Here is a 16342-nt window from a genome sequence, read left to right on the forward strand (position 1 = left end):
AGAGACAAGTGATCACAATACCATGAATGCTTTTTTCCTCTTATCTAATTCACTCATATTTTTGTAAACTTAACCACAAAAAAGTTGCTGAGATAACTAGGCAAAATCTCAGTTAACTATACAAGATATTAACAAGACACTCTCAAGGGAGGAGCAATAAGGCAACAGGTGTATAACTGCCAGCACTCAGTGTAGCACAGTTTTAGCAACTAGAAACAAATGTTAGTAAGACAAAACAGAGAAAAAAACGAAAACGGGGCTAAAATCTGTCAGACAATTTTGAAAACCAGATTTTCAGCATGACACAAAGATCTGAAAACTACTACACCACTTTAAAGAAAATGACCTAGACACTGCACGTCTCCTAAGGTTAGCACACCTCAAGCACTGTCTTTTGAACTTGGACATCAGTAATACTTAAAACTTGGCAAGGAATGAGGTGTTCTTTCAGATATTAGCAAGATCATATTCTAGATTTGAATGACCAGTTATGTAAGATCTGCCAGAGACATCACATTCTGCCCATCTTAGAATGTTTCCACAGCAGAGCTGTTACTGTCCATTTTATGTCATGGACCATGCCAGAATGTGAGGTGATCTGGAGAACACCAGGAGGATAATTTCTAGAATCTGTTGGCTTAGGCTTTTAAACAAAGATTCTTATACTGAAAAGATCTCAGAAGCTCCATAGCTAGGGCAGCCATAAGAGATAACCCCACCACTTACTGTGCGACCACTGGCAAATGACGTAATATCTGTGCACTACAACTTTTTCATCTGCAAAATGTCATAATATCACTTTCCTTTGCAGAATTGCTGTATGATTAACTTAAATAAATTTAAACATAATAAAATATGTAGAAGAACCAAGCAAGGAGCAGAGCACCTAACTTGAGAAATGACACTAGAAAGGTATGGGGAGCGAGTAATTCCTAGTTTGGGGATGGTCTCATTTACAATGGCACTCCCACTGTGAAAGTTCTAAATGTCTGGGTATTTTATGATTACAAGCACATCACACATTTCTATTACCTAATTTTTGAAAAAGATCTATGCTAGCTATTGTTTTAATGGCTGAGAGAAGTATTTTACTTGGGGATGCAGCCACATATAATTATTTTAAAGATTACCTGGGTGGTCTGTGCATATCCTTGAGTGGGCTGGGCGGTGTAAGCACTGTAGCTGTAAGAGAAATTAAATGCAAGAAATGAATATAGAATATTCAGATTCCATTACTAAATCCTCTACAACCATAGGAAGCTCCGTACTCTAAAAACATTAATCAATCACATCCAAAACACTGTTGTAAATAAAAGACTGACTTACCCCTGCTGGGCTGCAGCTTGGCTATAGGTACTGTAATCTAGAGAAGGAGAGAAAATAGTGTGAAGTCAGCAGAGACAAGGACAAGGGAAAAAAGGGGGAAGGAATTCAGATGACAGGAAGATGAATTCTTTAAACCATTTAGAGGGGGACCTACAGGCCAACAAAGGTTGAACTGAGTACCTCTCATCTCTCAACACCAAACTAAAAAATAAGTCTAAGCCAGTTAAACTCAGAAAGTTTGAATATAGTGCCAGCTAATGAGGTCAAGATCAGCTGATTTGGCAGAGATACTTTGCATGTTCCCATGACCACAACCCCCCTTAACCACAGGCTGTCATTTCAAATACATGATCATCACCCTGAGACTAACAAAGAACAACAACCAACAGGATCAGAAGTTTTACCCTCATATAAAAAGGAGGCATGCAACAATATTAATATTACAAAGTCGAACATCAGACTGGTTACATCAGACTGGTAGCTACACCTCCTTAAAAACTAATTTTTCTATCACTCCTTCACTTTAGCAAGTTAGACCAACTATAATTCCCTAACAGGACTGTGAGATGGAAGGGCAGAAAACATGAGGACAGGCATCTCAACCCAGTGTTTTAAAGAGTTTGCTGACCATATCAGGGCTACATCTGCACAACTCAGAAGCTAGACACATTATAAATCCCAGTGAAGCAGAGTTAACGTAGAATTGTGATAATCCGCAGAGGAGAAAGCATTTAATCTTTTTGGGAATAAACTGGTTTTAGGTAACACCATCTTCTTAAAACTCAAAGTGATTTCAACTTAAAAAAAAAAAAAATCACAAATTTTCTTTCCCTCTCTTCTCTAAGTATACCTTCCTATAATTTTCCTTTTCATATGAAATTTACAACATGCACAGAAAGGGACTAAAAACTGTGGTCCGGTGAGGTGTCTAAGAGTAGTGAAAACAGACAGAAAATAAAATGGTTAGGAAGTTTTCACAGCACTACTGAATTAAGCTTACATTTAAAGGAGTTAAAATAATTATTTTAAAAAATTCTACCTAATTCTTTGCTCTCCACAAGCAATACATATCTTATTCTATGTTAGAAAACAGTACTGCCAATAGGGCTGAACAAAAGTCTCCTTTCTTTTCCAACCAGAAAGTAGTCCCTCATCTGAAAGCAACAGTTGACATCTCAGCTCTTCATGGTGGAGTTTCTACCTCAACTCCATCCTGCCTCACAGTCCACCTGGCCTCAGAGCATTTTCCTGAATCCATCTTTTCAAGTTGGCTCATCTTTCTACCTCTCTACACCTCACTTGACTACTTTCCTTCCTCTGTACACATCTTTAACTCAGAACCCTGAATCATTAACATGATCAAATCAAATGCCCAAAGGCTATGTATAATGAACAAACTGATTTTTCCAAGATGACCCTAAGACATTTTAAGGTTAAAACTTAAGGCATTTTCAATAGCACTACAAGTTATGCTCTCTGTGGCATATAAAAAGTAAATGCAAATCACTTCTTCCATGTGGTATTCACAAACACAACAGTGAAGCATCAAAAATCAAATATTTCAACCTACATTTTGCTGAGGTTTCTATGTGAGAAATGATTCTAAATCACTGACATGTAAGTTCAATGTTTGCAAGAGGACTTTTACACAAGAATAGTTATGTAAAACATAAAGTTGGCAAAGCTGATGTGGAACAGCGAATGATCTCCGATGTGCGTGTGAAACCAGCAGATTTAGCCCCACATTGTTCGGCTAAGTGAGGTAGCAAATTTGTTTCATGAGAACTTATATTATCAACCTACTGCACATAAACACTATTATACCGCCTTAAAAACGTTCCAGTTACACACTGGTCAGATTATTTAGCCATCAGTTATGTTTTGCTTTTAACCTCCAAACTTGCAGCTGAAGATTTCACTAAAAATAACAGGCCAGGTTGAGGAGAGAGGGGCTGTGATCCAGGGGGGCCTCTAGAGTGCTGGCAGTGTCCTATTTCCGGGTCTGAAAGGTGGTTACTTGGGAGTTTGCACTGTAATTCTCTGTTAAACCAGACATACACTTTAGGTACTTCTCTATATATGATATACATAAGTAGGAAAAACATGGAGCATTATCCAAGGTAGTGGCTTTTAGATACTTTAGGGCAGTCAGTATGCAAACTGCACAGATTTAGAGCTTCATACCACATAATAAGCTAAAGTCAGTATGGGGGAAGTTTGTGGGAGCCCAAATGCTTTGCTGTAAAGACAGAAATTAAGGGCTTAAAAAGCTCTTAAAACATCTAGCCTAACTCCTCCATTTCAAAGGAAAGGAAACCAAAGTCCAGATAAATTGCGGGACTCGCCAAAGGTTCCCCAGCCAGGCCTACTGCTGGGTGTCTACATAAACCACAACAGTAATTCTAACACAGTACCTGGTGGTTACCAGTAAAGAGTTTGAGCAAAATAGACCAAAAAATTGGCACGTCCAGCCACACAAAAATTTCAACATACACATTCTGACTCCCCCTTACATAATTCAAACACTGCAGGGAAGAGGAAGGTGGAAAGGCCTCTATGGAAACCACTTCCCACCAGGATGTGTATTGGACTGTGGTATTCCAGAGTCCTCTCTTCTAGGGGCACTCTGTACCCTGGCACTAACAGTCAGCATTTACTTGCCTGTTTACTGACCACACAGTTCGGGAAGAGTTCTTAAACTGTCCCTAAGTTCCTGGAGTCTTGAACCTTTTCGAATTAAAACTGTGAAGGACCCAGAGCTTCTCCTGTCTTATCTCGTCTTCTCCCACTGCCTCTAGGGCCTGGAATTAGGCCGTCTAAGAACTCCCCCGGAGGCAATAATGCCCCATCCTACCAATAACCACAGCTTAGCCCTAGAACAAACCGCAGGTGATGTGGAGGCTACACTCTCAAACGCTCTGTGCAGCAAGAACCACCCTAGACATCACGTCCGAGCTCCCACCCCGAGCTTTCTTTCCAAGCCCACTGTGTGCCTCCTTTCCCTCTTTTCTATCAGTCCACGAAATAAACAAGCCTGTCGGCTTAACATACGAGAATAAACGTGCGAGACGATTGCTCGAGCACAACTCAAACGCCGACTCGGGCCTTTTGTTTCTCCTAGGTCAAAGACACCAGAAATTTCTTTTGGGAGGGATTTCTGGCCTCGCGATTCGGGCTGACCTTATACAACAGATCTCCCTCAGCGTCTACTGAAAAATGATCCTAGGAGGCTACTTAATTACTTTCGGGGGAGGGAAGAGGTGGGATTAATAATTATAAAAACGGAGAAGCCCAGGGGGCAGCCGATGGGGAAGCTCTAAAGGGGGAGCACATTCCCTCTAAAGCCCATGCGGGCAGAAAAGTTCGGCTCGGGGCTAGAACCCGCCGAAGGGGCAGCTCGGCGGCACCGTACGCCCCAGCCGACCCGGCCATCAGAATGACGGGGCTCCCGCTCATCGGTCGGCGCCCCTCGGCCCACGGACCCGCGATGCCTTTTCTGTTGATATGCTTCCCCCCACTCGTGCTTCTCACTGAGGCAGACTCGCCTTCCAGCTCGAGCCGCCTCCCTGGAAATGGGGGTAGGGAGGGTCAGAGTGGCAGCCCCAGAGCCGCCGTTGGCCCCCCGCCTCCGGTTTCGGGGCGCCAGGCTCCAGGCTTGGCCGAGCCTCTCCCCCCACGCGGGGCCCGGGAGGCCGCAGGCCCCGCCCACGTGGCGGGCAGCCCGGAGCGCGGGACCCGACGGCCGCCACACAATAGAGACCACCGCGAGCCCCCCGCGCGCCGGGGGCGCCAGAAGGTTCCAGAACCGGCCTGCTCGGTGGGGGGAGGGGAGGGGAACGCAGGCCCTCGAGCTCGTCGGGCCGCGGCGGGTACCTCACACGCTTCTCAGCAAGTCCACTTAGTTGCCCCGGCCACCCCCGGAGACGAGCGGCCCCCGATTTGGGCGACCCAGCCGTCGCCGGCGCGACCGCAGCTCCACCACACTCACCCGTGGACGCCATTTTCTCTCCTTCCTTCTCGTTCTCTCAACGTCCGTCTCCCTCTCGCTTTCCCTTTAGGCGCCGCACTGCGCAGGCGCGAAACCCGCAACCTCGGGCGCTACCATGGGGCCAGGCCACGGGGGTGGGGGAAGAAGGGATGAACCACGCTTTCTGGTCCTTCCCGCCCGCAACTCTTGCGCTATTCCTCTCTAAAGAGCGCCGGACGTGACGCGCGGGCCAAAATAGCACCAAAGGGGCCGGAGCGGCCGGTGAGCGTGTCTTGGTATCAAGCCGGAGTGATTCTCCGCACGAGGCTAAGTCGTATGGAATGGTTACGTCCGCTGGCTCTAGGGACCGTCTCTGAAGAGTCTGCCTTGGAGGGAAACGGAGGCCGGCGGGAGGGCTGGGGGAAGGGACCCGGGCCTAGAACAACTGCTGACTAATCGGCGGGCGGCGGCGGAGGGGGTGGTGCGCCGGCCGGTCGGCAGAGGTCACGCGCCCGAGTGCGAACAAAATGGGCTCGGGGCGCTCGCGCCGTGGCGGGAAGTTAGAGTCCCGACTCCCAGGCGGGAGCCCCCCCCGGGCTTCCGGGGGCGGGGGGCGCGCTCCGCAGTGAGTAACTCCGACACGTGGCCCAGGCCGGCGGGGGAGGGGGCTGAGGCCGGTGGGCTGGATGGGAGGCCCCGAATGTGGTGCCGGGCCCGAGAGCCGCCCCCCCTCCCCGGTAACGGTCGAGGTTGAGAAGGCCCTTTAATATCCCCCATCCAAAACTCTTGTTTTTACAGAAGGGGAAACTGAGGTCCAGGGAATTTGGGTACTTTTCCTAAAGTCACAAAGCTGAGTCTGACCTACACCTTGGGACCCCCATTCTCTTCATCACCCGGAAGACTCTTCCCCGTCTTTATCTTCCCATTCTGTCCTCCTGGCTTCTCAGTAAGGTAGGCAGGGCCTGATGGTGCACAGCCCCATTTTATAGATGAAGAGACTGAGGCCCGGAGGATTCAAGTCCCAGTTCTGTTAGTCTATGGGCAAGTCCTTAACTCTTGCTGAGGTACCCAGGGAGGGATGGTTGTGAGGGTGCAAAAGGAGGCTGGCAGTGGGTGCCATGGCTCCGGACGAGGCTGGCACCTGTCTGCCTTCCTGGACTCAACCCAGTCTCCCCAGGCAGGTTCCCAGGCCCAGTGAAGTGCAGAGCTCACCCAAACCCCTCAGTGGGACCTGGAGCAAAGCTAGTGGCTTTATTTCAGTCAACACATATAGAGCACCAGCTATGTGCTGGGAGCACCCTGGGGAACTGGGGGATGAGTAAGAGCACCCCTTTTCCCCAGCTCAGACCACCTGTCTAAGGAGAAAGGCCAAGCTGTGCTCATTAGATAGGCTAAGATCCATGATGTGGGGGGCCAGAGGAGGGGAAGGGGACATTTGAGCTGGGCTTCAAAGCGTGAATAGGAGTTTGCCTATTGGCGAGATGGAGGGAAGGACATTGCAGGCAGAGGAGCTTTCTGCATTTTTCCTGCAGGAAACTGGCAGGTGGGTTTTGATGCTGAGGATGCCCTTAAGCAAGGGAGCAGGTGAGGTAGCCTTTGGGTCTCTGTGGGATTTTGCTTCCTGCCCTATGAAATCAGCTCCGTGGGAGTCCTGAGGCAGGCCTGGCCAGGGGTGAGGGGGGTTCCAGCAGGGCCTGGAGGACAGGCTAGATGTGAGGGAAGAGAACAAGGAAGAAAAACCTTTGCCTTGTGGGCAGGGAATTGGCATGTTTGAGGGCCAGAGCTTGAAACAGCTAGGCAGGAGCAGTTGCCTCTATGTTGAGGCCTCCTCTTGGTGGGCCAGCTGCTGGCTATATCTGCCTCCCACAATTAGGTGGATGGCTGCAGTTCATTGAGCAGGGTCTGTGGGCCCCGCCCTGCATTATCCCATTCCTTTTTCTCATCCTATAAGGAAAGGATTTTCTTAATCCCCATTTTACAGATGAGGAAGGAGAGGCTCAGAGGCTGGAAAACTTGCCCAGGGATGCACAGCAGGAAAAAGTGGAGTGGATACTAAAACCTTCCTGTGAGAAGAGGGGCTAGGGCTGGAGGGGCTGTGCTCAGGACTCACGAAGGGGATGTGTCAGTCCGGTGTCATTTTGTATGCGCTCAGGGTGAGGGACTCCTGTTGCCCCTCCTCCACCCAGTCTGCCCCGCCTCCTCCCTAATCTGCCTGCCCATTGGCTGGCCTCACCTCCTCCCTTAAGTGCAGCTGAGGCCATCTGGAGCCCTAAGGCTGAGCCCGGTGGAGGGGAGGAGGGAGGAAGGTGGCTGGTCCACAACCAGAGGGAAGAGGGAAGCAGAGGAAAGCTGGAGATGGCCCTGAGTTTGCCATGGGGGGCTCCACCCCTCTTTTTGGGAGTCCAGGGCCCCCGTTAAACTTCCCTGGCCCTGTGCCTCCCACCCCAGACTCCTCCTTAGGGCGCATCAGGGCTCAGGGCCCATCAGGGCTCAGGGCCCTTTTGGCCTGGCCCCTCCCCGTCTTCACACATAGGCAGATGGGATGGCAAAATGGCTAGGAACGTGGTTAGGATCCGAGCTCCTCCATGGCCAAGTTGCTGGGCCTGCCTCTCCAGCCTTAGTTTCTACTTCTGTAAAATGGAGCCGCTGGTAGGGTGGTTGAAAGGAAATCAAAGAAAAGCTGCAGAAATAACTGTTATTGTTTTCCTTTACCTCTAGCACACACCCCGAAGACCACCCTTGACCACCTTCAGCCCAGCTATGCCTGCCAGAGGCCCCCATGGCCTACTGTCACCAGCGCTGCCTCTCGCCTCCTCGGTCCTGATGCTGCTCATGAGCAGCTTGTGGCTGATGGGGGCTGGCCCCAGCCTTGCCCTAGCCCCAGAGCTGCTGCTGGACCCTTGGCAAGGTGAGGGCTGGCCACATGGGCCTTGGAGGAGGCAGGAGACTTGCTGTAGGGCCTGAGACCAGTTGGCAGGAGTAGTGTGCCCTGGGGAAGGTCAGCCTTGGACGGGAGCATGCCCAGCTCATTCACAGCCAAGAAGGGAAAGCAGAGGGGCCAGCAGAGGGGTGGGAGCCTGTGAGTAGGAATTCTTTTCAGATGACTTCCCTTTTTGATGACCTTTGCTGGAAATAAGAACTAAGGCTTTCAGCTAAGCATGAGAGTGGGGAGGAGGTGCTGGGGGTTCGAGGAGTGACCCCAGCTGAGTGCCTGTTTCCCAGTAATAACAGCAGCTTCCATTTACATTTGAGGAACCCAGCTAATGCTCACAGAGGTTAAGTGACTCATGCACAGTTGGTTGCTTTTGAGAAGACTGAGTGGTGGGTCCGGCTTGTTCTGTTTAATACAGCAGGGGAGCAGTCACAGTGTTTGAAGGTCCTTGGTCCTGGTCCCCTGCATGCGTGATTAAAGTGCTGGCAATGGGCAGACTTTGACTCCTGGAGAGGGGAGGCTGGCTTAGCAGGTGGCCCTGGCAGCGTAATTTCCAACCTGGAACACCTGGGACAGCCTTAGGGGTTAGGGCCACTAACCTGGCACATAAACCCCTTCTCTCCCCCAGTGCACCGGCTGCTGACCCATGCCCTGGGCCACACGGCCCTACCCGGCCTGCTCCTGAGCCTGCTGCTCCTGCCTACACTGGGCTGGCAGCAGGAGTGCCACATGGGCACACTGCGGTTCCTGCATGCCTCTGCCCTGCTCGCCCTGGCCACCGGGCTAATGGCCGTGCTGCTGGCAGGCCTCGGGGTGTCCAGTGCAGCCGGTGGCTGCGGATACATGCCTGTCCACTTGGCTATGCTGGCGGGGCAGGGTTGTCACCCTAGACGGCCCCATGGGGCACTGCCACCGTGGCTGCTGCCATGGCTGCTGCTTGCCCTGACGCCGCTGCTCAGCTCCGAGCCACCCTTCCTACAGCTCTTCTGCGGCCTCCTTGCTGGCCTGGCCTGTATCTTTTGCCTGGGCCGAGGGCCCATGCGGACATGTGGGTTCTGTGGCTGGGCCCCCAGGGTGCCTGGAAAGGAAGTGGCACAAGGAGGTAGCCCCAACAATGCTGGGAACCTGTGCACACACATTCTGGGAGCATCTCCGAGTCCTCCTCTAGCCAGGCTCTGGGCTGGGGACTGGGGGCTCGTGGCCGGGTGGAGGTGCCGAAGTGGCCCAAAGAAGCACCTAACCTGGACTTCCGCAGTGGAGGCAGCATCTACACTGAGATGTGCAGGATGAGGAGTTCAGGTGAAGAGAAGTGGAAAAGGAGAGAGTGGGCCAGGCAGAGGGCACAGAAAGGTCAAAGGCCAGGGGTGAGAGTGAGCCTGGGGCTGTCTGGGCACTGAACGGGGGAGCCGCCTCTGGCTGGTGGTGCAGGTGTGTTCAACACAGGCTCTTGCTCCAAAGATACTTAGTGCCTGACAAGGAAAACATTGCAGTTGGAGAGAACAGTGGGCACAGGCTGACTCCCTGTAGGCATTTAAGACTGGGGATGCCGGCTGCCCAGGCCTGGTTGAATCCTGGAGCATGGGCAGCATCTTTCCCTGGCTGAGGGCAATAGGGGATATGTCACTGGGCCCAAGAGTTGGCCTCAAGTCACAGACCTCAGCACGCCACAGGGCTCTGGGAACAGAACGGGGCAGGGGGTGGCTGAAACGGGATGAGACAGCTTTTGGGGTGAGGCATATCTGGCCCCACCTCTTACAGGCAGAGTAGCTTCGGGCAGGTCCCTTTTCCTTTCTGAGCCTCCACTGTGGACTAGGGTCACGACACATCCCTTGCACGGCCGTAGTGAGGAAACAGGAGGGAATGTCCATCACACACCTGGCACAGGGCCTGGCATGCAGTGTGGGCTCACCCCTGGCTGCTTTTGGTTTTCCTTGACCAGTGCCCTACCCTGGGCAGACAGATGCAGCTGGGGCTTTCCGGTGGCTGGAGCTCTCTGAGCGGCGGCTGCAGGCGCTGCAGGAGGGCGTCTTGTGCCGGGCCCTGGCGGGGTGCTGGCCACTCAGGCTTCTTCCCCCGACAGGCAGCCTGGCTGAGCTGCCTGTCACCCATCCTGCTGGAGTGAGGTGAGGGTGATGCCAAGGACACCAGCCCTGGTGGTGGAAGCTGTGGCAGTGGCTGGCAGTCAGGCCCTCTTCTGCTTCTGCTCCTCCAGGCCTCCCAGCCCCGGACCTCCTTACATGGCCTCCTCTAGCCTCTGGTTCCGCAGTGAAGGCTCAGCCACACTCCCGCCAGGCCTGGGGCCTGTGCAGCCAACCTGGGAAGGCTCCTCAGAGGTGGGCCAGGCCTGGGCTGGGCCCAGCTTCCCCCCAGGGACCCCGCTGTGGGCGGCCCTGGATGAGCAGATGTTACAGGAGGGGATCCAGGCCTCGCTCCTTGAGGGGCCAGCCCAGGGTCCTGAGAGCCCACTATGGCTGGCCAAGTCCTCCGTTTCCTCTCTGCGGTAAGGCAGGGTGGGCAGGGGTGGGGTCCCCTGGTGTGGGGGCTGGAAGTGGCCCTGACACTCCCTCCCTGCCCCTGCCATCCCACAGGCTGCAGCAGCTGGAGCGCATGGGCTTCCCCACAGAGCAGGCAGTGGTGGCACTGGCAGCCACAGGCCGCGTGGAGGGTGCCGTGTCACTGCTGGTCGGGGGGCAGGTGGGCGCCGAGGCCCTGGTGACTGAGGGGAGGGGCAGGCCTGCCCACCCCGAGGGCCCTGGGCCCCCCTAGCACAGGCAGGCCCTCAGGTGATTAGAGGCCTGGCCTGTGGGTAGGTAGCCCCAGCCCCTGCCCTGTGTGCTCCGAGTCAGAGTGGGACGTAGGGGCACCCCCGGGGGCAGGAGAGACCCCTCCAGCTCCCCACCCTCGTACTGTTTAGAATAAAAACCAGTTCACTTTTCAACCTGGACCTCCTTGGGGGCCGCAGTCTTGTCTGACTCTTCTGTGTTGGCATTAGGGGGATGAATGAATGAATGACTGAGCGGTGGACGAACAGCCAGTTGCAGCAGAGCAGCTCCCGGAGGTCCAGAGACGTGCGGCCTCCTCGAGGAAGCTGTGTCTTCCACCTCAGGGCTTTTGCTGGGCTGGAGCATTCTTCACTGCTCATTTCCCAGCTAATTTCTGCCCATCCTCAGGTCTCAGCCTATTCCTGATTCACCAGGAATAGCTTCCCTTCACTGCCCATGGCCCCCAGTGTCCCCGCTGGACAGGGGCCGAATCAGTTGGTGGCTGGTGGCTGTGTGACTTCGGGGCCCCGTGGGCAGGAAGCAGTGGGTGGTGGTGGGGGGAAAAGCTTCCTTAACTTTGCAGCAGCAGTTCCTCCCTCCTGGTCCCCTCAATTCTTGCCCCTTCCCAGGGATGGCTGGTGTAGACAGAGCCAAGAGGGCAGAGGGCGGGGCCTGGGAGTGTTTTGCTGATGGGCTGGGGGGAGGGGTAAGGTAGAGGGGGCTTAGGAAGCTGGACTTGGTGGGGTGGTGCAGGGAGCTGCACATCCTGGAACAGCCTATGCTCTGGTCACCCTAGGGACTGTACCCAGGCCAGGGCCAGAGTGGAAAGGCCACAGAGACTAAACCAGGGGCCAGAAACAGACTTGGAAACCTGAAGGCCACGTTATCAGTCTCATTTTACAGGTGAGGAAACTGAGGTTCAAGAGAGGGAAAGCTGTGGGTCATCCAGTCTAGAAGCTTCCCAGAGGTCTGGCAGCTCCTTGCTCCCCTGGCCTCTCAGAAGCTGCAGCCATTGCTGGACACCTGGCCAGGGGGTGGGGATGGCCTGAGCCTCTGCTCTGCTCACCTACCGCCAGGCCCCAGCTGCCCAGGTGATGGCCAGGGGAGCCGTGGCCCACTATGAGCCGTAGCCTCACAGCCCTGCTTTGCAGTGGGCAGTGAAGGCCACGGAGAAGAGGGAAGAGGCTCCTGGCCCTGCCTGGCTGCCCCCCAGCTAAGCACACACTGAGACCAGACGGGTGGGGAATCAGGCTGGGGGCCTTTATTGGCCGGTACACATCTACCTCCTGGTGTCCATAACAAAGGTTTGTTGGAGTAGGTGGCCCCTCCCTCTCCATGCCTCCACCCCCCACCAGGGACATGGGAGGGGCTGGGGGCTCAGGGGACAGAACTGAGGCAAGGAGCCCTGAATATCATGTCAGATTAGGTAGCTTGACTTCAGGGTTGGGCACCCAGCACCAAAAAAAGGAGAGGAGGGGCGCAGGTGGGCTGCTCGAGGTGTGGCTGGGGAGGAGGGGGTGACAAGCCTGCCCTCCCTCATCCCTGCATGTGCTGAGGGCCAAGCAGAGCCCCAACTCCTGACTCCCTCAGTGCCTGGGGGCCTGGATGCCCAGGGGGCTGATGAGAAGACAAGCCTCGAACCTGCCACTCCCCTCCCTGCAGGCCTGCATCACCCCACTTCACAGAGGGAAACTGAGGCCCAGAGCCCTGAGCAAGGTCTCACCTCTCACTTGGGCAGCCCCTCCCTCTCAGGCCCCAGTCCCTGCTCAGCCTCATCCGAGGCAGATATGCATGGGGTGCCAAGACAGACCTGCCTACCCCAAAGGGCTAGGTGGCAGAAGGGACCCTGAGGACATTAATAAATATGGATGGGTGGTCTCAGGAGACAGCTGGCCAAGTCCTGCCTGGGAAGGGAAGCCTGGCCTGGCCCACCCCGAGGGGCTGCCACTGCCCTCAGCCTCTCTCGTTGCGGCTCCTGGGGGCCACGATCCGGTAGCTGGCCACGTGTCCTCCCCTCTTGCCCCGCAGGAGGGTGGGGGTGCCCAGGCCGGCAGGGCCTGCCCCCGACCCCTCTGGTTCTGCTGGAGGGAAGGAGAGAGGCCGGGTTAGTGAGGTCTGTGTGAGGCACCCACCTCCCCTTGGCCCTCTGGGGGGTGGGGAGACGGGCACTCTGCCAGGGGCACTTTGCCCTGGCGTCCGGAGGCAGAGCTGTGGGAAAGAAGGGGGTCTGCAAGCTGGTTAGTGTCTCCCCCAGGAGTTATTAGCCCCCAACCCAATGAGAGCACTCAGGGCCTCTGTTTGATTTTCTGTCAAGTGGGGATAATGAACGACCATGCTTCTGAAATGCTCAGCACATAATGAATGCTCCATAAAAAGTACAGCTCTTTTTTTCTTTTCCACATTTTAGGGTGAAGGTATGCCCTCAATCATCCCCATTTCATAGCTGGGTAAACTAAGGCCAGGGAACAGACTCACTCTTCCTCTCTCCTCAGGTCAGGCCACCTGTAGTGGGGAAGGGTTTAGGCAGGCCAGGCTCTGCCACTGACCTACTGTGCGGCTTTGGGCAAGTCAAACTTCTTTCAGGGCCTCAGTTGCCTCATCTCTAAAACCAGGGGACAGTGCCAGATGTACTCTGAGGTTCCAGCCAACTCCAATAATTATTAAGTCATTGTTAATTTGGCTATGGTGAGATATGCCCCAACCTGGAAATAAGCTGACCCTCAAGAGTTAAACTGAATAATTGGCATTCTGGCCACCTGGAAAACTCCTACACATCCTTCAAAACTCAGAGCAGGACCTCCCTCCTCTGGAAAGCCTTCTGTGACTATCACCTCAGTCCCTCTCACAGTTAAATGAGCAGGTCAGGCAGGTGAGAAGGGTGGGCTGCTTTTCCAGGGGGAGAGGGATGCTCAGGGAGGAACGCCCCAGGATGGAGGACTTGGCTGAGCCTCCAAAGCCCTGTTCACAGGACAGACACTTGGACTTGGAAGTACCGGCTTCCCACTGAGGGCACTGCCAGGGGAGTGGGCTGTACCCTCATAATTATCACTGTCCAGCTCCCTGCCCCTGTGTGCCCCAGCCTCCATGCACCTCTGGGCTGAGATTTGGGGTCCCTGGGACAGACAGGCATGTGCGGTCACAGTCAAGGGACATTTCATGCCCTAACTCAGGGAGCATAGGAGGAGGGTGGCACAGAGCTTGGGCTCCAACATCAGCTAGGACCAAGTCCCAGCACCCCGTGTCCCAGTTATGTGGCCTTGGGCTAGTCACAGAACCTCTGAGACTCACCTGGAACTGCTGTTGCCACAGCCTTGCGGTGTTTAAGGAGACCAGGAGTGGAACATGGTTTTCAGAGTGAGTGCTGATTACTATGGTCACTGGGCTGGTGTGCTTTTGACCCAGGGCTCCTGCAAGTCTGGTCTCTGGGAGTCGGTCATGAGACGCCGTTCTGACATGACCAAATTCGGGACCCTTGGTTTTCCCCGGGCCCCATTCAGGGCCTGGCCAAGCAGAGTGTCAGTGAACCTTTGTTGATGGACCCAAAAGAGCCAGCGCTGTAGAGGACAGACCTGGGGTGGACCCCTGGCCTTACTGCCACTATCCCTCTGACCCTGAGGGAGTCATGTATGTAAGCCCTCTGAACCTGTTTCTTCATCTGTAAAATGGGTGCCCACCTAGCAAGCTTGTTGAAAAGACCAGAGGTGATCAGTGTAAATCCCCCACCCTGGGTGGGCCAGATGTGTGACAGCTGTTACTATTATCATTATTGATTATAACCTAAACATGAGCCCCATCTGGGGCTTTAGTTAGCACCTGCTGTGTACTATGGGCCAATGGGAGGCTTCCATCTTCTCTGCATCTTCATTCCAGGCCCACACCCCAAGCAGGCTCTTGGGACCACTCTCCCAGGTTCATGGCCACCTGAGAGAGAGGGCGTGGGCCTTCCCTGGTGACCAGCACTTCCTTCCTGGGCTGCGGAGGCAGTTGGCTGAAGCGGGGCAGGGTACAGATCCAAGGCCACAGGGCCCTGAATGTGTTCCTTCTGGCTCCTGCCCCAATCCTCCTGAGAGGAGGTGGAGGACACCTGAAAAGGTGCTGAGAGCCTGGGAGTTGGTCCTTGGTCTCTCCTCTGTGAGAGGGAAGGAGGTCTGGGAGATGGTCACTGATGTTTCTGGAAGTTAGAGAAGCCAGGTGGCGTGGTGGGAGAAGCTTTGGAGGCAGACCACACACATACACACACACACAGCCCCCTTCCAACCTCCAGGCCTTTGCCCATGCAGGACTGTCTGTTAGGGTTGCCCTTCCTTCCTTCTGGCACACTCGTAAGGATCTTCCATGACCCAGTGCAAGTGTTCCCTCTTCCAGGAAGGCTTCTGAACCTCCCAGCTCCGCACCCACATCCTTGGGGCTCCTGTACCCCATGGGCTTCATCTCTACAGATACAGAGGATTCCCTGCCACTCGATGGGCAGCTCTCCAAGGCAGGTACCCTTGGGATCTGCTCTCTGGGGCCCCAGTGCCCACCCAGACCTGGCACTCAGTAGGTGCTCCCTATCATTTTGCTGAATGAAGGAGGCTTGACTCTAACCTTGGTCCTCCTTCCTGGATGGGGCCTCCGTGTCCCCATCAGGTTGGACCTGATGTATGAGGCCTGTGTGCACTGAGGCACTAGGATTGGGCTGTGAGATGCGGAGGCTGGAAGTGGGAGAAGGGCTGCTGGTGAAGCCTCTTAGCAGGTCAGTGAGGGATGGGGCTCAACCCCAAGGGCAGCCAATCCCTGCCGCTCTCCAGGGCCAGCCTCAGGCTCCAGTTTAATGGGGAGTCCTCCTTGGCCCCACCTTGAGGACACAGGCACAGGGATGGATACTGCCCACTTGGTGTCTAACCTCCTCCTGTGCCTCCCCAGTCTGCCTTCAAGAACCTTCTCAAACTGGGCCCTGCCAAATCCTCTGGCCTCAGCTCTCACCCCTCAGCAAACTCATGGAACAATCCTTCTAGGCTCTCTCTGGTGTCTTGGCTTTTGCCCATGCTTTTCCTCTGCCTGCTCACTCACCCCGATCCTTGCCCTTCAGGTCTCCACTTAGACGACACCTCCTCCAGGAAGCCCTCCCTGAGTTGCCCTTCCTCACCCCCCAGCCTGGGTCAGAGGCACTTCTGTGTTCTCCTGGCTGCCTATACTCACTCTGCTGTGGTATTCCTCACCCTGGGTTTAACGGCCAGTTCCAGGGCTCCCCTCCTCCCTGTACCCTAAGCTCCAGGAGAGCAGGACTATGTCGGTCTAATATGTTGAAGCCTCTGCCAGCAAGGTGCCTGGCACACAGCACGTGCTCATTCACTCAAGAACTAGTTACCAGAG

The 16342-nt window shown here is 54.5% G+C and overlaps 3 protein-coding genes across 13 annotated transcripts in view; 1 reads left to right on the forward strand and 2 right to left on the reverse strand.

Moving 5' to 3' along the window:
* EWSR1 (EWS RNA binding protein 1) overlaps window positions 1–5462 on the reverse strand; it is a 28730-nt gene extending 23268 nt beyond the window's left edge. For all 3 annotated transcript variants that reach the window (XM_014787016.2, XM_004429826.3, XM_004429828.3), the window contains exons 1-3: window positions 5315–5462; window positions 1327–1363; window positions 1131–1182 (exon numbers count right to left, since the gene is read on the reverse strand). In XM_014787016.2, coding sequence (XP_014642502.1) covers window positions 1131–1182; window positions 1327–1363; window positions 5315–5327 — 102 coding nt within the window. In that variant the 5' untranslated portion in view covers window positions 5328–5462. The remainder of the gene's footprint in view (window positions 1–1130; window positions 1183–1326; window positions 1364–5314) is intronic.
* An 18-nt stretch (window positions 5463–5480) lies between these two features.
* RHBDD3 (rhomboid domain containing 3) lies at window positions 5481–11163 on the forward strand. 4 transcript variants are annotated; one of them, XM_087424002.1, is made up of 7 exons: window positions 5481–5575; window positions 6092–6244; window positions 8012–8201; window positions 8854–9237; window positions 10186–10348; window positions 10438–10725; window positions 10814–11163. In XM_087424002.1, exons 3-7 carry the CDS (start codon window positions 8054–8056, stop codon window positions 10989–10991), a joined length of 1161 nt encoding a protein of 386 aa, XP_087280128.1. In that variant the 5' UTR covers window positions 5481–5575; window positions 6092–6244; window positions 8012–8053; the 3' UTR covers window positions 10992–11163. The 4 variants fall into 4 exon arrangements, with proteins under 4 accessions (XP_087280128.1, XP_087280129.1, XP_087280130.1 ...); XM_087424001.1 differs by lacking the exon at window positions 5481–5575 and adding an exon at window positions 5790–5918; XM_087424003.1 differs by lacking the exon at window positions 6092–6244 and having other exon boundaries at window positions 5522–5575.
* Window positions 11164–12802: 1639 nt separating this feature from the next.
* Window positions 12803–16342, reverse strand: part of EMID1 (EMI domain containing 1) — a 47712-nt gene continuing 44172 nt past the window's right edge. For 2 of the 6 annotated variants that reach the window (XM_004429830.3, XM_014787019.2), the window contains exon 16: window positions 12803–13065. In XM_004429830.3, coding sequence (XP_004429887.1) covers window positions 12941–13065 — 125 coding nt within the window. In that variant the 3' untranslated portion in view covers window positions 12803–12940. Of the gene's footprint in view, window positions 13069–14275; window positions 15159–16342 lie in introns of those variants that run through there. The other 4 variants (XM_087423998.1, XM_087423999.1, XR_015549959.1 and 1 more) reach the window with 3 other exon arrangements.

Source organism: Ceratotherium simum, chromosome 35, assembly GCF_057802395.1.
Source record: "Ceratotherium simum simum isolate JZ-2026a chromosome 35, ASM5780239v1, whole genome shotgun sequence".
NCBI classification, from domain to species: domain Eukaryota; kingdom Metazoa; phylum Chordata; class Mammalia; order Perissodactyla; family Rhinocerotidae; genus Ceratotherium; species Ceratotherium simum.

Coding starts and splice junctions, on each gene's coding strand:
- RHBDD3 (XM_087424002.1), top strand. CDS start 8,054: ATGCCTGCCAGAGGCCCCCATGGCCTACTGTCACCAGCGCTGCCTCTC. Junction 8,202..8,853: donor GCTGCTGGACCCTTGGCAAG/GTGAGGGCTGGC, acceptor TCTCTCCCCCAG/TGCACCGGCTGCTGACCCAT. Junction 9,238..10,185: donor CCTCCTTGCTGGCCTGGCCT/GTATCTTTTGCC, acceptor CTGGGCAGACAG/ATGCAGCTGGGGCTTTCCGG.